Here is a 19970-nt window from a genome sequence, read left to right on the forward strand (position 1 = left end):
GGTCGGACGGGGAGGAGGGTGGGGTCCCTCTGGCTGCCTGCCTCTCTGTTCCGCAGTCTTGTCTGCGCCCGGGTGGCCCCCGGAGAAGCAGCACCCCCGGTGTCTGCCAGAACGCTCGTGCCTTCCATGACCGGTGGGCACCGCAAGGGACTGGAGTATGTAGTGGACAACTGGGAATAACATTATTCAGAGAGATGCTGTTATCGCAAAGATAACGGCGGAGCAGCTGAACTCGGACACCAACTGTTAGGAATATTAGGAACAGGAGTAGGCCATTCAGCCCCTCATGCCTGCTCCGCCATTTGATAAGATCATGGCTGATCTGTGATCTAACTCCATATACCTGCCTTTGGCCCATATCCCTTAATACCTTTGGTTGCCAAAAAGCTATCTATCTCAGATTTAAATTTAGCAATTGAGCTAGTATCAATTGCCGTTTGCGGAAGAGAGTTCCAAACTTCTACCACCCTTTGTGTGTAGAAATGTTTTCTAATCTCGCTCCTGAAAGGTCTGCCCCCTACTCCTAGAATCCCCAACCAGCGGAAATAGTTTCTCTCTCTATCCACCCTATCTGTTCCCCTTAATATCTTAAAACTGTTGGTTTCAGCGTTTCAACGGGAATCCGCCTGAAGATTCTGTACCATTTGCACCGAAATAATAGCGAGCTTCATTTGCCTCACCGTTATCTTGTAAGGTCCTTATCATTCTTTGAAACAAAGGTATCCTTAATATGTCACATTCCAATCCATTCATTCCCTCAGGCTTTAGCCAAATTGAATCTTGACAGCAAAATCTGGCCCAATGATTTAATGTTCGAAGTTTCCTTTGCTTTTATGGTTTTTGCTTCCTCACTAGCTGTGCCCCTCTTCAAAAAAAGGTGGTGGGGGGAGAACGTCTTTGGGGTTTGATGACCCTGGGACAAGCTTTAAGGGTGAGTTGCAAAACTTGCGCCAGACTTTCCTGCCCAAAGGGGGAAACTGAGTCAGCGCTGCGGGGAGGAGGGGCGGGGCCGGTGACGTCACGGGGGGGGAGGAGGGCGAGTGACAACCTGGTTAAACCAGAGGACAGGTAAAAATCGACGGCAGGCGCACCTGGCACACCTGTACCTGTACCTGTACCTGTGGGCGCAGCACCAGCCCAGGGCTCGGGGAGAGAGACAGAGAGGCAGCAAAGCTCAACCATCGCCTCATCTCACATTCCAACACTGTTTGATAAAGATGGTTCAATTGCATCTGCTGCTGGTAACTGCAGGTAAAGAAAGTTTTTTTTCTTCCTCCCCCAGTATCTTTTTATATAAAAAGTTTTGGAGCGCGGAAGATCAGAGTTATGAAAACATGCGATTCTGCAACGGGAACATTGCAATGGATCATTTGCAATTTTTTTAAAAAATAAACTTTTTGTATTCTCTTTACAAAGTTTGTTGTGATGCCACTTTAGAAGTGAGCGGGGCTGAACTCATTCCAGCTGCGAATGGAAAGTTTTTTTTCGATCTGAACTTGCTGTAAATTTCAAACACACACGGAAGTGCTCGCCGCTTTGATCGGTGCAGCTTTGTGTTTTGTTTTCTTTGAACGAGTTGGAAACTCTTAGGTTGTTCCCAGTTTTTTATTGATTGATTTATCTACCGGGTGCAAAAAAACTATTGTTGATGCAATGGCTGGGAAATTTTGCTTTCTGATCAGAACACCTGTGTTTCAGGTTTTCAATGTACTTTAAAAAAAAATCACAGAATGAGATAGCACAGAAGGAGGCCATTCGGCCCACCCTGTCTGTGCCTGCTCTTTGAAAGAGCTATCCAATTAGACTCACTTTCCCCTGCTCTTTCTCCATAGCCCTGCAATTTTTTCCTTTTCAAGTATTTATCCAATTCCTTTTTGAAAGTTATTAATGAATCTGCTTCCACCGCCCTTTCAGGCAGCGCATTCCAGATCATCACAACTCTTATTTTTGTATTACAGCTTGTTGCTGGACAGTTGATGGGTCGTCTTTGGAAGAGGGTGAGAATAAGCTGTTAGTTTCCACTGGGGTTCCGACTACCAGTCCCCCCACTTCCAGTCCCAACAACACCCAACAGCTCACCACAGAGGTGTCCAGTGACACCAGCGAGGACTACCATGAGGACGACTATGAGGACGACTATGGGCTATTGGAATCTGAGGAATTGCAAGATGGAATGTTACCAGCAAAAGGTTTATCATCTCTTTATAAAATCATCTTTAGGTCATTTTTTACGTCATAAATTGCACAACGGCTTATAGTCTGTTCTCAGTGTATAAGACCAATCGTTGATGGACTTGAAACAAAAAACAAAACACCCAAGGTTTATTTAATGTTAACTGGTAACGCAGGGAATTAATTTTGCACTTGATTTTATGCTACATCCTAATGACAGCAAAATGCTTCCATTGTAAATGAATTGGTGTTGTGCCACTACAATATGGTGGCATGTACTCTAAATTCTGGCATGTTAAAATTCATAAGTACCTGAGGGCTTTATCAGTCCAGTAACTTAAATGTCAGGTATTTCTGCCAAAACAAGCACTAAAATGGTACTTCTGCCAAAACTGTTTGGTACTATAATTGAAGCTACATTTACAACACCGTTCAGCTTTGGGGTGAAGCAGTTTCAGCTTTGTACTGATGCGAATTTAATGTAAATCCAGAGTCGGGGGTCCAACCTGAAAGAAACAGTATGCAGCCCCCTGGATGGTGTTGGTTTGACACCATGTTGAGTGTCACCAGACAATATACACCGGATGCTGCCTGAGTGGCACAGACACTGCAGCTACTAGTAATAAAAGCAGAAAATACTGGAAAATACTCAGCAGGTCAGGCAGCATCTGTGGAGAGAGAAACAGAGTTAACGTTTCAGGTCAATGACCTTTCATCAGAACTGCAGCAATTAGTCTCAGACTAGTGGTGGCAGTGTATCGACAGCATTAGACAGCCATCGTAGAGATAGAAGTGCAAGTTGGGGGAAGTGAGAATTTGGCAGAACTTTACCAGATGTGCTTCAGGGAGCTCCGAACAGCTGTGTAACTGGCTGAAGTAGAACTTAGGTTCAGTTGTTGCAGTAGGGCCATGTTTTATTACCTGTGATAGACTTGAAACTCCAATCACACTGATAATCTGAGAAGCTATTGGCATTTTAAGGCCATGACATTTCTGAAATGCGTGCGCTTGCGAAACTGCAGCTCTAAACACGGCAATGGGAATAAAGTCTGAATCTTTTTGTTTCACCATGAGCTGTTTCTCCAGCTGTACCTTGGGATAGTTATAGTGATGATCTTAAAATTACATCGAGTCTACAGCACAGGAACGGGTCATTCGGCCCAACTGTGGTCCGAGCTGGCATTTATGCTCCACACGAACCTCCTTCCACCCTATCAGCATATCCTTCTCTCTCATGGGGGGTTTATCCAGCTTCCCCTTAAATCCATCTACACTATTCGCCTCAACTACTCCATGTGGTAGTGATTTCCACATTCTCACCGCTCTCTGGGTAAAGAAGTTTTTTCTGAATTCCCTATTGGATTTATTAGTGAAAATCCTTTATTGGAAAATTAGCAAATCCTTCCTTTTTAATCTCCGGGGAATGGGCAAATATTTAGGGTGAACATAACAGTGTGACTTGTCTTACATCTTTGTCTCGTGCCATCATTCCCAAAAGATTGTCTTGTGTTTACTCAACGAACATGTTGGCCTGAAGTTTCCTCCTTGGGTGAAACCCAGATGTTGCACCCATTGTGTCGATTGTCAAGTTATGCTCAAGAATCCTCCCAATTTCATTAGAAAACGCCCGCACTCAAAATGGGCGTAAATTGGCAAAAAAACAGGGTAAACAATTGGGGCCCTGAGGAAATGCAGAACTCACACCAGGATATCTCTTTTGAACTGTAAAGTTTAAAATTTCAACTAATTTATCCATCATTCAGGCACAGTATGTTTAAGAACCTGAAATCTGGGAAATCTTTTCAATTTCTAATGTGACTTATACTTTGCCATAAAAATGCATTAAAATAAACAGATAATACAGAGCAGGTCACAAGTGAAGATAATTTTTTTTTAAAACGCTTAATTAATTGCAATTAAAAGACCAGAAAAAAATGACTTGTTTCCTGCTGCGCCTCCAAATCTGGTCACAATGTCGGGAGACGCCCGACGAGCACAATCGGAGAATCCTCGCGTTTGAGAGTCGGGCTGGGGCCAGTTTTGTGGCAGAGACTCATTCGGGATGGAGGGTTTGACGGATGCACGTAAAAGATCGAGGAGACTTTGGCGTATTGAGTTTTTGAGCGTAACTCACTTGCGCACAAAATTCCACGATCGTTTAAGCCACATAACTTGTTTGCACCCAGATTGCATGTCTCTCTGGATGCAAATGCGGAGGAAACTCCAGGCCATTATGTCCAGAACATATTACCTGCGATTCACCACTCCCAGCGGAAGCAGTGCTTTCGGGGAGCGCATCACAGGAAAGCGTGGTTCATCAACGAGAGGAAAATCACGTGGCTACACACCACCATCGCTGGGAGCATCACTCCCTGTTGGGAGCTTCAACAACAACAACTTGCATTTATATAGCGCCTTTAACGTAGTAAAAAGTCCCAAGGCGCTTCACAGAAGCGATTATCAGACAAAATTTGAGACCGAGCCACATAAGGAGATATTAGGACAGGTGACCAAAAGCTTGGTCAAAGAGGTCTGAAGAAGCGTCTTAAAGGAGGAGAGAGAGGTGGAGAGGTTTAGGGAGGGAATTCCAGAGCTTAGGGCCTAGGCAGCTGAAGGCACGGCCGCCAATGGTGGAGTGAATAAAATCTGAGATGCGCAAGAGGCCCGAATTGAAGATCACGGAATTTCCCCTATTGACATTTACACTAATGTTGCGTTAGATCAGATTTAATTCCCATAAATTCTTTCACTTCCAGTGTCAACTGCTATACTTTCTCTGATCCCTTCATTTCCTACTTGATGCCTCAGGCTGTTGTCATCTACACTCTGAACTCAAACAGGTGTGAGATGGCCTGTTTGGGGGGGGGTGGGGGTTTACACCTCATTGCTTTAGTGAATTGTACGACCACATTTGCACTGATGCACACTCAAAACACTTCAAAATTGATGAAAAATGCCATTAGAAAAGCAATGTTACACCATAGCATCAATCTTATGTAGCAGTCCAGGTTATAGAAAATACGATTTGAGATGAATTATTTGTATAAGAAAGCTAGAAACTTAATGAATCCACACACACGTGCTATATGAAGCTTGATAAGTACATGAGGGAGAAAGGGTTAGAAGGATATGCTGATAGGATGAGATGCAGTAGAGTGGGAGGAGGCTCGTGTGGCGTATAAACACCGGCACAGACCAGTGGGGCCGAATGGCCTGTTTCTGCCCTGTAACTTCTGTGTAATATATACAATATATAGAGGAAAAATTGTTTGTATTTTTAGAAAAATATTAGGAAAGTGAATACTAGAAGTGTTAAACCAGGTGGGGGACAAGAGTATAAGAGTGCATGGAATGGTGTGAAATGACATACGTCTACTTGTGCTTCCAGTCCAGCCTGTTGTTAAACCCCGGAATGAAGACCGAAAGAAAAAGGGGTCAAAAAAAACTAAAAGCAAGGGAAAGAAACAGAGAAATGGAACAAAGAAAAAGAAAGATCCGTGCAAAACTATTTACGAGGATTACTGCATTCACGGAAAATGCCAATACTTGAAAGATCTCAATAAGCCATCATGTATGTAAGTAAATCCATGGGCAACGGGACCCTCAGAATAAATGTCTTGATAACAGCGTGCTGATGTACTTTGACTCATTGTTAATAGGAGCAGGAGTGGGCCATGCAGCCCCTCGAGCCTGTTCCACCATTCAGATCACGGCTGATCTGTATCTTAACTCCATCTACCCGCCTTGGTTCCGTAACCCTTAATACCCCTTACCCAACAAAAATCTACCAATCTCAGTTTTTGAAATTTTCACTTGCCCCCCCAGCCTCGAGGAGGCTTAAGAGGTTGTTACAGATTTCCAGCGTCCGCAGTATTTTGCTTTTGGTTAAGAGGATGTATGCTTTTGCAAGTGTGTCCGCCTTATTTACAGTAGTGCCGAGTTGGGCACAATTTTTCCGTGGAGCTGTAAAGAGAGATTTTCAACTTTGCATGGGAGGTAATAATTCTTCTGTGCATTTTTCCTCACATATCGTTTATAGTTTCATGGGCTCTACTCCAAATGCCTCCATTGGAGAAGACCCAGAAATACCATGTGATGTTTGTGTGATATTTTAGCTCCCATTAAAGTGGAAGTGACCCTGGGTGACACTGCAGTCAGTGTTGTTATTGGCCTCCCCTTGATGGTGGGACATGGTTTATTCCAGCGGGAGAATTAGACTCAAGTTGTCAGTGTAAAATCCTTCTTTGCAGTGTTGCAAACCCTGTACAACATCTGTTCCCCAGGGAACTTCAGGGACCTTTAGTCAGTATAATTGACCAATCTCAAAATTGTTGTTGAAGGACTTATTTTTGTAGAATCGTAGAGCACAGAAGGAGGCCATTCGGCCCATCGTGCCTGTGCCGGCTCTTTGAAAGAGCCATCCAATTAGTCCCACTCCCCCTGCTCTTTCCCCATTGCCCTGCAAATCATTCCTTTCCAACTATTCAGTTCCATTTTGTACACAGCTGTGATATTTAACGTTAAAAAGTTGGCCCTAGGCTAAAATGATGTGAATTTCTGAAGTCTGAGGGGATGTGTGAGGGGGAAGTTTGTAGAAGTGCTGGGCTAAGATGCATGAACTCCGATAGAGTTTGGATGCATTACACAGAATTTACAGCACAGAAACAGGCCGTTCGGCCCAACTGGTCTATGCCGGTGTTTATGCTCCACGAGCCTCCTTCCATCCGGCTTTGTCTCACCCTATCAGCATATCCTTCTATTCCTTTCTCCCTCATGTGTTTATCCAGCTTCTCCTTAAATGCATCTATGCTATTCGCCTCAACTGCTCCTTGTGGTAGCGAGTTCCACATTCTCACCACTCTCTGGGTAAAGAAGTTTCTCCTGAATTCCTTATTGGATTTATTAGTGACTATTTTATATTTATGGCCCTAGTTCTGGTCTCCCCCACAAGTGGAAACATCTTCTCCACGTCTACCCTATCAAACCCTTTCACAATCTTAAAGACCTCTATCAGGTCACTTCTCTGTCTTCTCTTTTCTGGAGAAAAGAGCCCCAGCCTGTTCAGTCTTTCCTGATAGTTATAACCTCTCAGTTCTGGTGTCATGGTTGTAAATATTTTTTGCACCTTTTCCAGTGCCTCTATATGCTTTTTGTAATATGGACACCAGAACTGTGCCCAGTACTCTAGATGTAGCTGCAACAGACTTGCAAACGTGGACTATGCGGAAAAATTGTAATGTGTGACCCCATTACTTAATGGGTACTCGATGTTACTTTCAGTCCTGCTGAAATTTTATTCCTATTTACATTTATCCTGTTTAGATGCCTTCCTGGGTACCAGAATGAGCGCTGTGGGATACAGGTATTGCATACTGGAACAAATGAGAAGCAGATTGATGACCTCTCAATCGCATTAGTGGTCGTAGCAGTAATGCTGCTCATCATCATTTTAACTGCTGTGACTGCTGCTGTGACATTGCAGTGAGTATAACTCGAGAGAATTTCACTGTGCTGTGAACTTGTGCACTAGCAACTAACTCTTGTCCCTGTTTGGCATTTACATGAGTCTCTGCTTGGAGAGGATGCAAAGGAGATTTACTAGAATGGTACCAGGGATGAGGGACTTCAGCTATGTAGAGAGTCTGGAGAAGCTAGGATTGTTCCCCTTAGAGCAGAGAAGGTTACGGGGAGATTTGATAGAGGTGTTCAAAATTATGAAGGGGTTTCGAGAGAGTAAATAAGGAGAAACTGTTCCCACTGGCAGGAGGGTCGATAACCACAGGACACAGATTTAAGGCAATTGGCAAAAGAACCAAAGGGGAGATGAGGAAAAATTATTTTACGCAGCGAGTTGCTATGATCTGGAATGCGCTGCCTGAAAGGGCGGTGGAAGCAGATTCAGTAGTAACTTTCAAAAGGGAATTGGATAAATACTTGAAAAGGAAAAATTGGCAGAGCTATGGGGAAAGGAGCAGGGGGGAGTGGGACTAATTGGAGAGCTCTTTCAAAGAGCCGGCACAGGCACGATGGGCCGAATGGCCTCCTCCTGTGGGCTGTACGATTCTGTGACTCTGTTGAGTGGCCTGGTGCTGGAACTTGCACAAATCGCCCATTCTGGGTGGGTGTTTGCGAAGGAAGTACCTCGACTTTTCTGGTTTGCTGCATTGTGATAAAAAGTTTCCGACTATAACTTGAGAACAACGTGAAGCGAGATTGTTAAAGAATACTAATTAGTTTTGTTTGCATCGCTGCATTTCTAATGATATCTCCTTGTTTCAGAATTAGGAAAAAATTGAGGGTCGAACACGACGTTGTAAGTGAAGAGAAACAGAAACTGAGAACGGAGAGTGGAATTGTGGTTTAAGAATGTAAGTTAAATCGCTTGTTTTAAAAGAAAATCAGACCTCGTGGTTTTTTAATTCAGTGGCCTTAAGCCTGAATTATATCTGTATTCAGTTAATAATTGATAATTGTAAATGGATTTGTCAAATTTGAGAGCAGAGGTACCTTTTTGCACTTGAATTTCTCAAATTGAACGATACACTTCTAGAAAAGAGGAGACTGAGGGGGTGACCGGATAAAGGTCCTTGACATTGTGAAGGGTTAGACGTAGAGAGGATGTTTTCACTTGTGGGGGGAGTCCAAAACCAGGGACCATAAATATGAGACAGTCAACTAATAAATCCAATAAAGAATTCAAAAGAAACTTCTTTACTCAGAAAGTGGCTTTTCAAACTGGATATTAGCAAAGTTGGGTGCAAATTCCGCCACGAATCTCAGCTCCTTGTGTTTTTGTGCTGCATTGAATGAAAAGAAAAGTATGTATTTGCGAGTGGGTAACTAGCTGTGCTTCGTAGACGCCCGAGGAGTGAACGTAACAGCCGAAAACTTGGCCTAGAAGTGCATTGATTCCATGCGTAAAATGGGTGCCTCAGCATCCAATATGGCAGAGCATTCCGCTCTGGAAATGCGCTGCCCGCCATATTGATAAAGGTTGAAGTATGGACAACTAATGCCTGAAACAGGCTTCAGACCCCCCCCCCATTAGTATGCAAATAGAGCGCCGAATGCCGGTTTCAGGACCCCTTCCTGAAATTGGGCTGCCCATGAACTCAGCTGGCACCACGCCTGCCGGGTGCGAGGTAACCATGTCTACCTGTGGCCCTTAAAGGTACCGCTGGAGTTCTCCACCAAAAAGATAAGTTTACATTAAAAAAAATAGCTGAATACGGAGTCGGGAGGAGCCACCTCCCAGGAGCTAGCCGAGGGCCGCTGCCATATCGAGCGGGCCTCAGTCCTTCCCGTGGGATTGTTCCCTGCCACCAGTTCGAGACGGCAGGCCGACGCTCTCCAATCTCCCCCCGGCCCCCCCCCCCCGCAGTCTTCTCCCCCACCTCGGGGGTTAATTTTCAGCGGGGCGGTGATCTGGGTGAACAGTTTGTTTGCCCGTCGCAGAACCCGTCCGATTTCTGTCCCGTCGAACGGGTGAGCCATCCGCTCAGGCTGACGAAAGTACTCTAGTGTCCGGAAATAGTTGTAGTGATCGGAATCCAACTTAACTGGGAAAATTCCGTCCTATGATCCTAAGCGGTGTCCTGAAACGATCACCGAACTGACGTTATTAATGTTGAAAGGGAGAACGTAAAACAAGGCAGCCACCAAGGGTGCTGCTTCTCAATCCCACAATGACCACAGCTGCCTTCTGTGTGCCTTCTTTGTCCATCTCGAGATACATAACTGATGACAAAAATAGCCAAACCTATCGAGGGAAATGACCTAGTTTTTAATGTACTGCAGAAAGGATGTTTATTTTATACTGATGGTTGGCAGCACACGCTGTATTGGTTAATATTGATGCTAATGGATGATAAACTTGTATTTTCAGGAAGGACTGCATCAGATGTTGACTGCATCAGATGTTTGAAAGACTGGAGAACGAGAAGTCCAATAAATCTTTCATCTGCATCTATTGTAGGGTGCCCACTTAATTCTCCCTCCAATTTCTTCTGTTTCATCGCTATTCTTGATGTATACAGTAGGTTAAACTTATAAATTTGATAACAAGGATGAGAATTTGAAATTATAGACATTGCTGGACTGGGATCCAACGTAGATCAGCGAGCACAGGGGGTGATGGGTGAACGGGACTTGGTGCGAGTTAGGATACGGTGCAGCAGAGTTTTGGATGAGCAAGGTGGCAGGCCAGCCAGGAGAGAATTGGGATAGATGAATCTAGAGGTAACAAAGGCAAGGATGAGGGTTTCAGCAGCAGATGAGCAGAGGCAGGGGCGGAGACGGGCGATGTTACGGAGCGGCAACATGTAGATGAGAAATATTTGTTGATTTGCTGTGGTTACTGTTGCACAAGAAGAGTTTATTGCGTAAACTGTTACCAGCTAAGGAGCAAAATACAATTAATGCTTTGTAAATAGCTCCCATGCACTGCATACTGTTGGGCATTCAATGTGAAGCATATTTGCATAAGCTGGATCCAGTCCTCACACACAATGTTCATACGTGCAGGGATCACTCGATAGGGATCATGACCAGGAATTCTGGTTTTTCACAGATTTGTCCGCCTCTGTTCCAGGGATGCTGAGACCAATTTCCGTGCCCTGTGAGTTCACCCACTCAGCACAGACCTGAACTTCCAGTACGATTATGGGCCAGCTAATCACTGCCTTAACCAGCCACGCCATGGCGGCTTTCTGCCCCCTTCCCCTTACCCCGTGGATCTCTTAAAGCTTGAGTGTAAAAATTTTATCAAAGATTTCTTGAACAGATTTGTTAATGTATCAGTATTTATTTATTATTTAAGTTTATTTATCAGCAATTTTTTTTTACAACTGAATTGTAAGAGTTGAAAATATTATTGAGAAACTAAGTATTCAATAAAGAAGGACTTGAATTAATCTGTCTTGCTGCGTTAGTGTTAAGGGAGGACTACAGTTTTTCTTTAAAGCTTTATTGCTGACAACATACACCACACAATCGTCTTTCTTCCTTGACATCATACATAGATAACTGGTGGAATCTGATGTCTATTTAAAGAACATTTTGTGAAACAGAAACCTAAACGACACTCTACAAACGTCTTCAGAATGAAACCAAAACCAAACTAAAACTTATTGGGATCTTTTCTAAGAATTTTGAAATTCCTGTGCCCATCTTACCGTACAAAATTATGTTCCTTAGTGAAGGTAAACTGTAGATCTTATTACTTGTGGAGGTTTGTCTAGGGATCCTTCTTGTATGGGTAGAGATGGTAGTTATACTGACTGCCAGAATGAAACCCTCAAAAAAAAATTCCAATGTCACTCACCAATAACCTGCTCACCGATGCTCAGTTTGGGTTCCGCCAGGACCACTAAGCTCCAGACCTCATTACAGCCTTGGTCCAAAAAAAGACAAAAGAGCTGAATTCCAGAGTGAGGTGAGAGTGATTGCCCTTGACATCAAGGCAGCATTTGACCGAGTGTGGCACCAAGGAGTCCTAGTAAAATTGAAGTCAATGGGAATCAGCGGGAAAACTCTCCAGTAGCTGGAGTCGTACCTAGCACAAAGGAAGATGGTAGTGGTTGTTGGAGGCCAATCATCTCAGCCCCAGGACATTGCTGCAGGAGTTCCTCAGGGCAGTGTCCTAGGCCCAACCATCTTCAGCTTCTTCATCAATGACCTTCCCTCCGTCATAAGGTCAAAAGCGGGGATGTTCGCTGATGATTACACAGTGTTCAGTTCCATTCGCAACTCCTCAGATAATGAAGCAGTCCGTGCCCGCATGCAGCAAGACCTGAACAACATCCAGGCTTGGGCTGATAAGTGGCAAGTAATATTCGTGCCAGGCAATGACCATCTCCAACAAGAGAGAGTCTAACCACCTCCCTTTGACATTCAATGGCATTACCATCGCCGAATCCCCCACCATCAACATCCTGGGGGTCACCATTGACCAGAAACTTAACTGGACCAGCCATATAAATACTGTGGCTACAAGAGCAGGTCAGAGGCTGGGTATTCTGTGGCGAGTGCATGTCAGGAGTGTGATGGAATACTCTCCACTTGCCTGGATGAGTGCAGCTCCATTAACACTCAAGGAACTCAACACCATCCAGGACCAAGCAGCCCGCTTGATTGGCACCCCATCCACCACCCTAAACATTCACTCCCTTCACCACCGGCGCGCAGTGGCTGCAGTGTGTACCATCCACAGGATGCACTGCAGCAACTCGCCAAGGCTTCTTCGACAGCACCTCCCAAATCCGTGACCTCTACCACCTTGAAGGACAAGGGTAGCAGGCGCATGAGAACAACACCACCTGCACGTTCCCCTTCAAGTCACACACCATCCGGACTTGTAAATATATCGGCCGTTCCTTCATTGTCGCAGGGTCAAAATCCTAGAACTCCCTAACAGCACTGTGGGAGAACCTTCACCACACGGACTGCAGCGGTTCAAGGCGGCGGCTCATCACCACCTTCTCGAGGGCAATTAGAGATGGGCGATAAATGCCGACCTTGCCAGCGACGCCCACATCCCATGAATGAATAAAAAAAACAATATATCGAAAGTAATTAAATGGGTTAACTTCTGCAACAGTTTACAGTGAAATGATATTTCCACTCTCATGCCACCCTCCCAGGCTTGACTCCATCTAGGATAAGCCCACATCTTCGCTCTGTGCTTCTCTCGGCATTCTCCGAAGGGACCATCGAGACACTCGTCGCTGCCTCCTTACATAAGAACATTACGAGCAGCAACCCCCGCCCCCTCACCCCCAACCCCGACAACTGTCCCATCCTCCTCTCTCGCTGACCTCCCCCACCCAGAGCCCTCCGCTGGGGATTCAGCTTGCCAACTTCCTGTTCCGCAGACCCCGTCCTGCGACTGGCCCCTGTGGACTCTGCCAGCGGATCAATAATCGCTGCCCCCTCTCCGCATCTCCCTTCACTTACGAGTTCCCTGTAGCAGCGCAGTCAGGAAGTTGCACCCGATTTTACTCCCATTTGTACGTCAATTTTGCCAATGTCAATTTACGCTGAAATTTCCTGTGCACCTAATTAGCCTATACCGGAGCGTTAGAAACCCAGCCTGATGTAAGCATAACGGAGCATTGTCCTCACTTGTCAAATCTCGTTATCAGTGATATGAACATAGGGACAGGAGGAGGCCATTCTGCCCCTCGAGCCTGTTCCGCCATTGCATTAGATCCTGGTTGATCTGTATCTTAACTCCATCTACACGCCTTGGTTCTGTAACCCTTAATACCCTTACCCAACAAAAATCCGTCAATCTCAATTTTGACTTTTTCAATTGACCCCCAGCCCCAACAGCTTTTTGGGGGAGAGAGTTCCAGATTTCCACTCCCCTTTGTGTGAAGAAGAGCTTCCTGACATCACCCCTGAACGGCCTGGCTCTAATTTTAAGGTTATGCCCCCTTGTTCCCCACCAGGAGAAATAGTTTCTCTCTATTTACCTTATCAACTCCTTTAATCATCTTAAACCCCTCAGTTAGATCACCCCTTAATCTTCTACACTCGAGGGAATACAAGCCTAGTCTATGAGCACCAAAGCTCTAAGTCGTTTACAGGAATAAATCAAATTAGATTTAAAAGCCTTTGCTACAAATGGTATATTAAAAGTGAATAATACTTTATAAACTCAATATACAATACCAGTAATATACCCAGTTTTCAAAAGGAGTACCCTACTGTTTAACAAGTACTGGATGTGGAGACGTCTTTTCAGTATCATATAAAATTGGTTCCCCGTGAATACCAACTTTTCAATGACAAAATTGAATCGATTATCAACTTGCATTTATATAGCGCCTATAAGGTCGTGAAACAAGGCGCTTCACAGGAGCGATTATCAAACAAAATTTGACACCGAGCCACATAAGGAGATATTAGGTCAGGTGACCAAAAACTTGGTCAAAGAGGTAGGTTTTAAGGAGCGTCTTAAAGGAGGAGAGAGAGGCGGAGAGGTTTAGGGAGGGAATTCCAGAGCTTAGGGCCTAGGCAGTTGAAATTACGGAGAGATCTCAGAGGATTAACTGTGGATTCAATGGAGCTCACTATTCATAACTAAAGTCTCTCATCTCATCATCTTAGTCAATCTCTTAAGAACATAAAAACATAACAAATAGGAGCAGGAGTAGGCCGTACGGCCCCTTGGGCCTCCTCCAACATTCAATCAGATCATGTCTGATCTTCAACCTCAACTCCACTTTCCTGCCCGATCCCCATATCCCTTGATTCCCCTAGAGTCCAAAAATCTATCTATCTCAGCCTTCAATATATTCAATGATTCAGCATCAACAGCCCTCTGGGGTAGAGAATTCCAAAGATTCACAACCCTCTGCGTGAAGAAATTCCTCCTCAGCTCAATCTTGAATGGCCGACCCCTCATCCTGCAACGATGTCCCCCAGTTCTAGACTCTCTAGCCAGGGGAAACAATCTCTCAGCATCTACCCATTCACTTAATCTGTCTCTATCCCTTTGCAGACTCTATGTCCTCCTCACAGCTTGCTTTCCCACCTAGCTTTGTATCGTCAGCAAACTTGGATACATTACACTCGGTCGCTTCATCTAAGTCATTAATATAGATTGTAAATAGCTGAGGCCCAAGCACTGATCCTTGCGGCACCCCACTAGTTACAGCCTGCCAACCTGAGAATGACCCGTTTATCTCTACTCTGTTTTCTGTCCTTTAACCAATCCTCTATCCATGCTAATATATTACCCCCAATCCCATGAGCCCTTATCTTGCGTAACTAACTTTTATGTGGCACCTTATCGAATGCCTTTTGAAAATCTAAATATATGACATCCATTGGTTCCCCTTTATCTACCCTGCTAGTTACATCCTCCTAAAACTCTAATAAATTTGTCAAACATGATTTCCCTTTCATTAAACCATGTTGACTCTGCCCAATTATATTATGATGTTCTAAGTGCCCTGACACCACTTCCTTAATAATGGATTTCAGCATTTTCCCGACGACTGATGTCAGGCTAACTGGCCTGTAGTTCCCTGTTTTCTCTCTCCCTCCTTTCTTGAATAGTTACATTTGCTACCTTCCAATCCACTGGGACCGTTCCAGAATCTAGAGAATTTTGGAAGATCACAACCAATGCATCCACTATCTCTGCAGCCACCTCTTTTAGAACCCTCGGATGTAGGCCATCAGGCCCAGGGGATTTATCAGCTTTTAGTCCCATTAGTTTCTCCAGTACTTTTTTCTCTAGTGATATTAATTGTTTTAAGTTCCTCACTCTCATTTACCCCTTGGTTCCCCACTATTTCTGGTCTGCTTTTTGTGTCTTCTATACAAAATATTTGTTTAAAGCATCTGCCATTTCCTTATTCCCCATTATAATTTCTCCTGTCTCAGCCTCTAAGGGACCAACGTTTACTTTCGCTAATCTCTTCCTTGTTACATACTTGTAGAAGCTCTTACAATCCGTTTTTATATTTCTTGCGAGTTTACTTTCATATTCCATTTTCTCCCTTTTTATCGATTTTTCGGTCTTCTGCACCCTTTCCACGGCCATGACACCCTTCCTAAAGTAAGATGCCCAAATCTGGACACAATATGCTATCTGTGGCCTGATAGGTTTAGGTTTAGCATTACGTCATCTGCCATCACCAATTGCTCCACCTTACCTATGCACTGTGACTCACCATGTGTTACTTCCTCTGGGGAGTGCGTTGCTGTGTTGGTGATTGGCAAAGTCGACTGAACTGATGTTGTGAGGTGTTGGTTTCCTCCTGCTAAAAAAAGCACTGAAAGATATAGAAAATACAGTGGAACAAAGGAACAGGAGGAGGCCATTCAGCCCCTCAATTCCGTCCCGCCATTCAATTAGATCATGGCTGATCTGCATCTTAACTCCATCTACCCGCCTTGGTTCCGTAATCTTAATTCCCTTGCCCGACAAAAATCTCAGTTTTTACATTTTCAATTGACCCCCCAGCCTCAACAGCTTTTTGGGGGAGAGTGTTCCAGATTTCCACTAACCCTTTGTGTGAAGAAATGCTTCCTGACATCACCCCTGAACGGCCAAGCTCTAATTTTAAGGTTTAATTTCTTCGTGCTGTTCTCAGTAAGGAGAAATTTTTTAAAAACTGCTTAATATCGTTATAAAGCACTAGAAATAGTGACTTCGGGTCCTGTAGTTACTAAGGTCAGGAAAATCACGTTCTCTGGGCTTTTGCAGAAGGGTGGAGCCAAGCTAATCAGCTAAGTGGGGTTTCTGCAGACATAACTCGGGACTGGTGTGAGTGATCGAGGAAATTCACCCACGGCAATGTTTCGACGTAAGTCACTTACCTGAAAATTTCCTCGGACATAAACGGACCAACTCTGCAATTACACCATCGTGAGGTCGAAACATTCCAGGAAATTCCGGGCCCATAATTCACCCCACAGCCTCACAACTCTCTGTGTGAAGAAGTTTCTCCTGGCCTCAGTTCTAAACTGTGTCAGCTAGTGGCTCAGCGGGGAGCACTCTTGCTTCCGAGTCAGAAGTCCCACTCCAGGGACTTAAGCACAAAGGGAGTACTGAGGGAGTGCTGCGCTGCCGGAGGTGCCGTCTTTCGGATAAGATGTTAAAACTGACGCCCCGTCTGCCCCTCTCGGGTGGACGTAAAAGATCCCACGGCCACTATTTCAAAGAAGAGCAGGGGGAGTTCTCCCCGGTGTTCTGGGGCCAATATTTACCCCTCAACCAACATCACTAAAACAGACTATCTGGCCGTTATCACATTGCTGTTTGTGGGATCTTGCTGTGCGCAAATTGGCTGCCACGTTTCCTACATTACAATAGTGACTACCCTTCAAAAGTATTTCATTGGTTGTAAAGAGCTTTGGGACGACCTGAGGTCATGAAAGGCGTTATATAAATGCAAGTCTTTCTTTCTTTCTTTAAACCTTCAACAATCAATCTTGTATCTCAGGCGCCTCGTTCTTAACCCCTCAACTACTGGAAACAATCTGATTCTATCGACCCTGTCCCATCCTTTCATCATTTAAAACAGTTCTATCATATTGTCCTGGCATCTGTGTCCTAATGAAAAAAGACCCAGTTTTTAAGTCTTTCTTCCTATTTGTGTTTCCTCGTACCAGGCAGCACCCTAGTGAATCTGTGTTGTGCCCTCTCTAAAGCCTCGATATCCTTCCCTTGGCGTGGAGCCCAATACTGCACACAGTACTCCAACTGCGATATAATTAAGCTTTTATATTGGCTCACCCTTACCTCCGAGCTTTTATATTCTATACCTCTTGAGATGAAAGCTAGAATTCCATTAGTTTTTTTTTTAACAGCCTTATCAACCAGAGGTGGCATTAATGTCCTGTCAACCTGTACCATCCAAATCCCTCTGCCCTTCCACAGTGCCATCTTGCCCTGCGAGCGGATAAAGGGGGTGGACGTAGTCTGCACCAGTAAAAGCGCTCGTAGCGAATTTTACCCCTCAGCCTAATATTCATTTCTATTTACTTAAAGTGGATTTTCGCTCTGTGTGACTTTTATCTGGTAATTCTTTCATGGACCCCCCTCACCTACCGTTCTGTTTTTAATAATTTCCCATGTGTATTTATCACCCTCAACATTTCTTTTGACTCGTGAAAATTTCTGGTTTGTAAAAAAAAAAAATTTGCATTCACACAAGAATACTCATTGGGCCAGATCATGCTGGACGTGCCCTGTTAGTTAGATTTGTTCCTGCACGTTTAGGCTTTAACAATTTTTGCGCTGTAAGTTGCTGGGAGTGCGAACTGATAATGGCACAGCGAGGGAAACAGGGCATCCTGGACCTCAGTGAACGACGGGACCAATAGTCTATCTCCTCAATCATTGAGGTTTAAGTGTAAGGAATCTTACAACACCAGGTTATAGTCCAACAGTTTTATTTGAAAATCACAAGCTTTCGGAGATTATCTCCTTCGTCAGGTGAGTGACTCACCTGACGAAGGAGATAATCTCCGAAAGCTTGTGATTTTCAAATAAAACTGTTGGACTATAACCTGGTGTTGTAAGATTCCTTACATTTGTCCACCCCAGTCCATCACCGGCATCTCCACATCATTGAGGTTTAAGGATTGAGAAGGAAATAGAGGAACGACGGAGAAGGGAATAGGGTGAACTGGAGTCAAATCAGGTACAGGAGGAGAAATAGAGAGGGAAAGAAAGACTGGATTAAGAGGGAGAGAAAAAAAGAGACAGAAAGGAAAAGAAAGAAAAAAAATTTAAAACATTTTAAATTTGACATTTTAAAAATCTCCTAAAACAATTCACAACCTGAAGGAATGAGACTCCGCACTTATAATTGTTCACTTTCTGGGCAAGGGAGGTTGATTGGCAGTCATTAACAATTATCATGCCCTTTTCACATTTTCACCTGACGAAGGAGGAAGCCTCCGAAAGCTTGTGAATTTAAAATAAAATTGCTGGACTATAACTTGGTGTTGTAAAATTGTTTACAATTGTCAACCCCAGTCCATCACCGGCATCTCCACATTAAAAGGGTACTTACACTATTAATTACTAGACTTAACTTTCTGCGGCGAGTTTAATTAATGTGCAAGTGCGGCGACTTCATGAAAATCCCGGGGAGGCAAAGCGTGAGATGCCGTTTCCATGAACCTAAAGTCGCAAATCGTCCAGCAACTTGTGGCGATTCGTAATTCACGGGGTTTCTCTTCCTCACCTCAAGTTGCTGGACGACTTGCGCGTTAATAACTGGCCCAATGATAAATCTGCTTATCCAGGTTAAATCAAACTGAACTGTGGGATGCAAACATTGGGGGCCCCGTTTATTTTTGGGAAGGTTAAGCCTCTCTCTTCCTAACTCTTTGGGGTCGAGTTTAAACGCTCGTGTTGGGCAGGGGGAGGAACGTCAGTGTGTTGGTTCCCACCCTCCCACCTCCACCCCCTCCCAGTTTACCTTTCCAAGTCACAAAGTTGCACGGGTGTACCTGGTGTGTACCGGTGGAGGCGGTTATACTGAGTGAGCCGAAGCGGATATCGGCTCCCACAAGGGGCCCACATGAGCCCCATCGGTTGGGGTCCGGGCCATGCAAGCGGACATGGACAACCTCCTCCTCCCATCCCCGTGGGCGGGGCAACGCCAATTTGCCCGTGGGCATGGGGCAGGTGGGCGCCATAAACGTGTCCTTAATGGCGCTTGTGTCTACCTGCCCCATGCTCATTAGATAGCCTGTAATCTCCGACGGGATCAGCTTTGGAGTGGGGGGACACACACCAGTGGCTGGAATCCCAGTGCCGAGGAATCGCAGGGCCTATATTTTAAAGCAAAATTCTCTATTCATAAACTTTATAGAGACGAAAGGAGTTGGGATTGTTCTCCTTAGAGCAAAGAAAGTTAACGGGAGATTTAATAGAGGTGTCCAAAATTATGAAGGGTTTTGATAGAGTAAATAAGGAGAAACTGTTTCCAGTGGCAGATGGATCAGTAACCAGAGGACACAGATTTAAGGTCATTGGCAAAAGAACCAGAGGGGGAGATGAGGAAACATTTTTTTACGCAGCGAGTTGTGATGATCTGGAATGCGCTGCCTGAAAGGGCGGTGGAAGCAGATTCAATAATAACTTTCAAAAGGGAATTGGATAAATACTTGAAGGGGAAAAAATTTGCAGGGCTGTGGGGAAAGAGCAGGGGGAGTGGGACCAATTCGACAGCTCTCTCAAAGAGCTGGCACAGACACGATGGGCTGAATGGTCTCCTTCTGTGCTGTATCATTCCATGGTTCTATGATTCTATAAGACCAATGTT

At 44.6% G+C, this 19970-nt stretch overlaps 1 protein-coding gene across 1 annotated transcript; it reads left to right on the top strand.

Annotated features, from left to right (window-relative positions):
• Positions 1-1075: 1075 nt before the first annotated feature.
• On the top strand, positions 1076-11070 carry LOC137306042 (proheparin-binding EGF-like growth factor). The gene is made up of 6 exons (XM_067975112.1): positions 1076-1251; positions 1959-2189; positions 5561-5747; positions 7495-7653; positions 8452-8540; positions 10058-11070. The coding sequence occupies exons 1-5, from the start codon at positions 1218-1220 to the stop codon at positions 8534-8536; spliced, it is 696 nt and encodes a 231-aa protein (XP_067831213.1). The 5' UTR covers positions 1076-1217; the 3' UTR covers positions 8537-8540; positions 10058-11070.
• Positions 11071-19970: the final 8900 nt, after the last annotated feature.

Source organism: Heptranchias perlo, chromosome 1, assembly GCF_035084215.1.
Source record: "Heptranchias perlo isolate sHepPer1 chromosome 1, sHepPer1.hap1, whole genome shotgun sequence".
NCBI lineage: Eukaryota > Metazoa > Chordata > Chondrichthyes > Hexanchiformes > Hexanchidae > Heptranchias > Heptranchias perlo.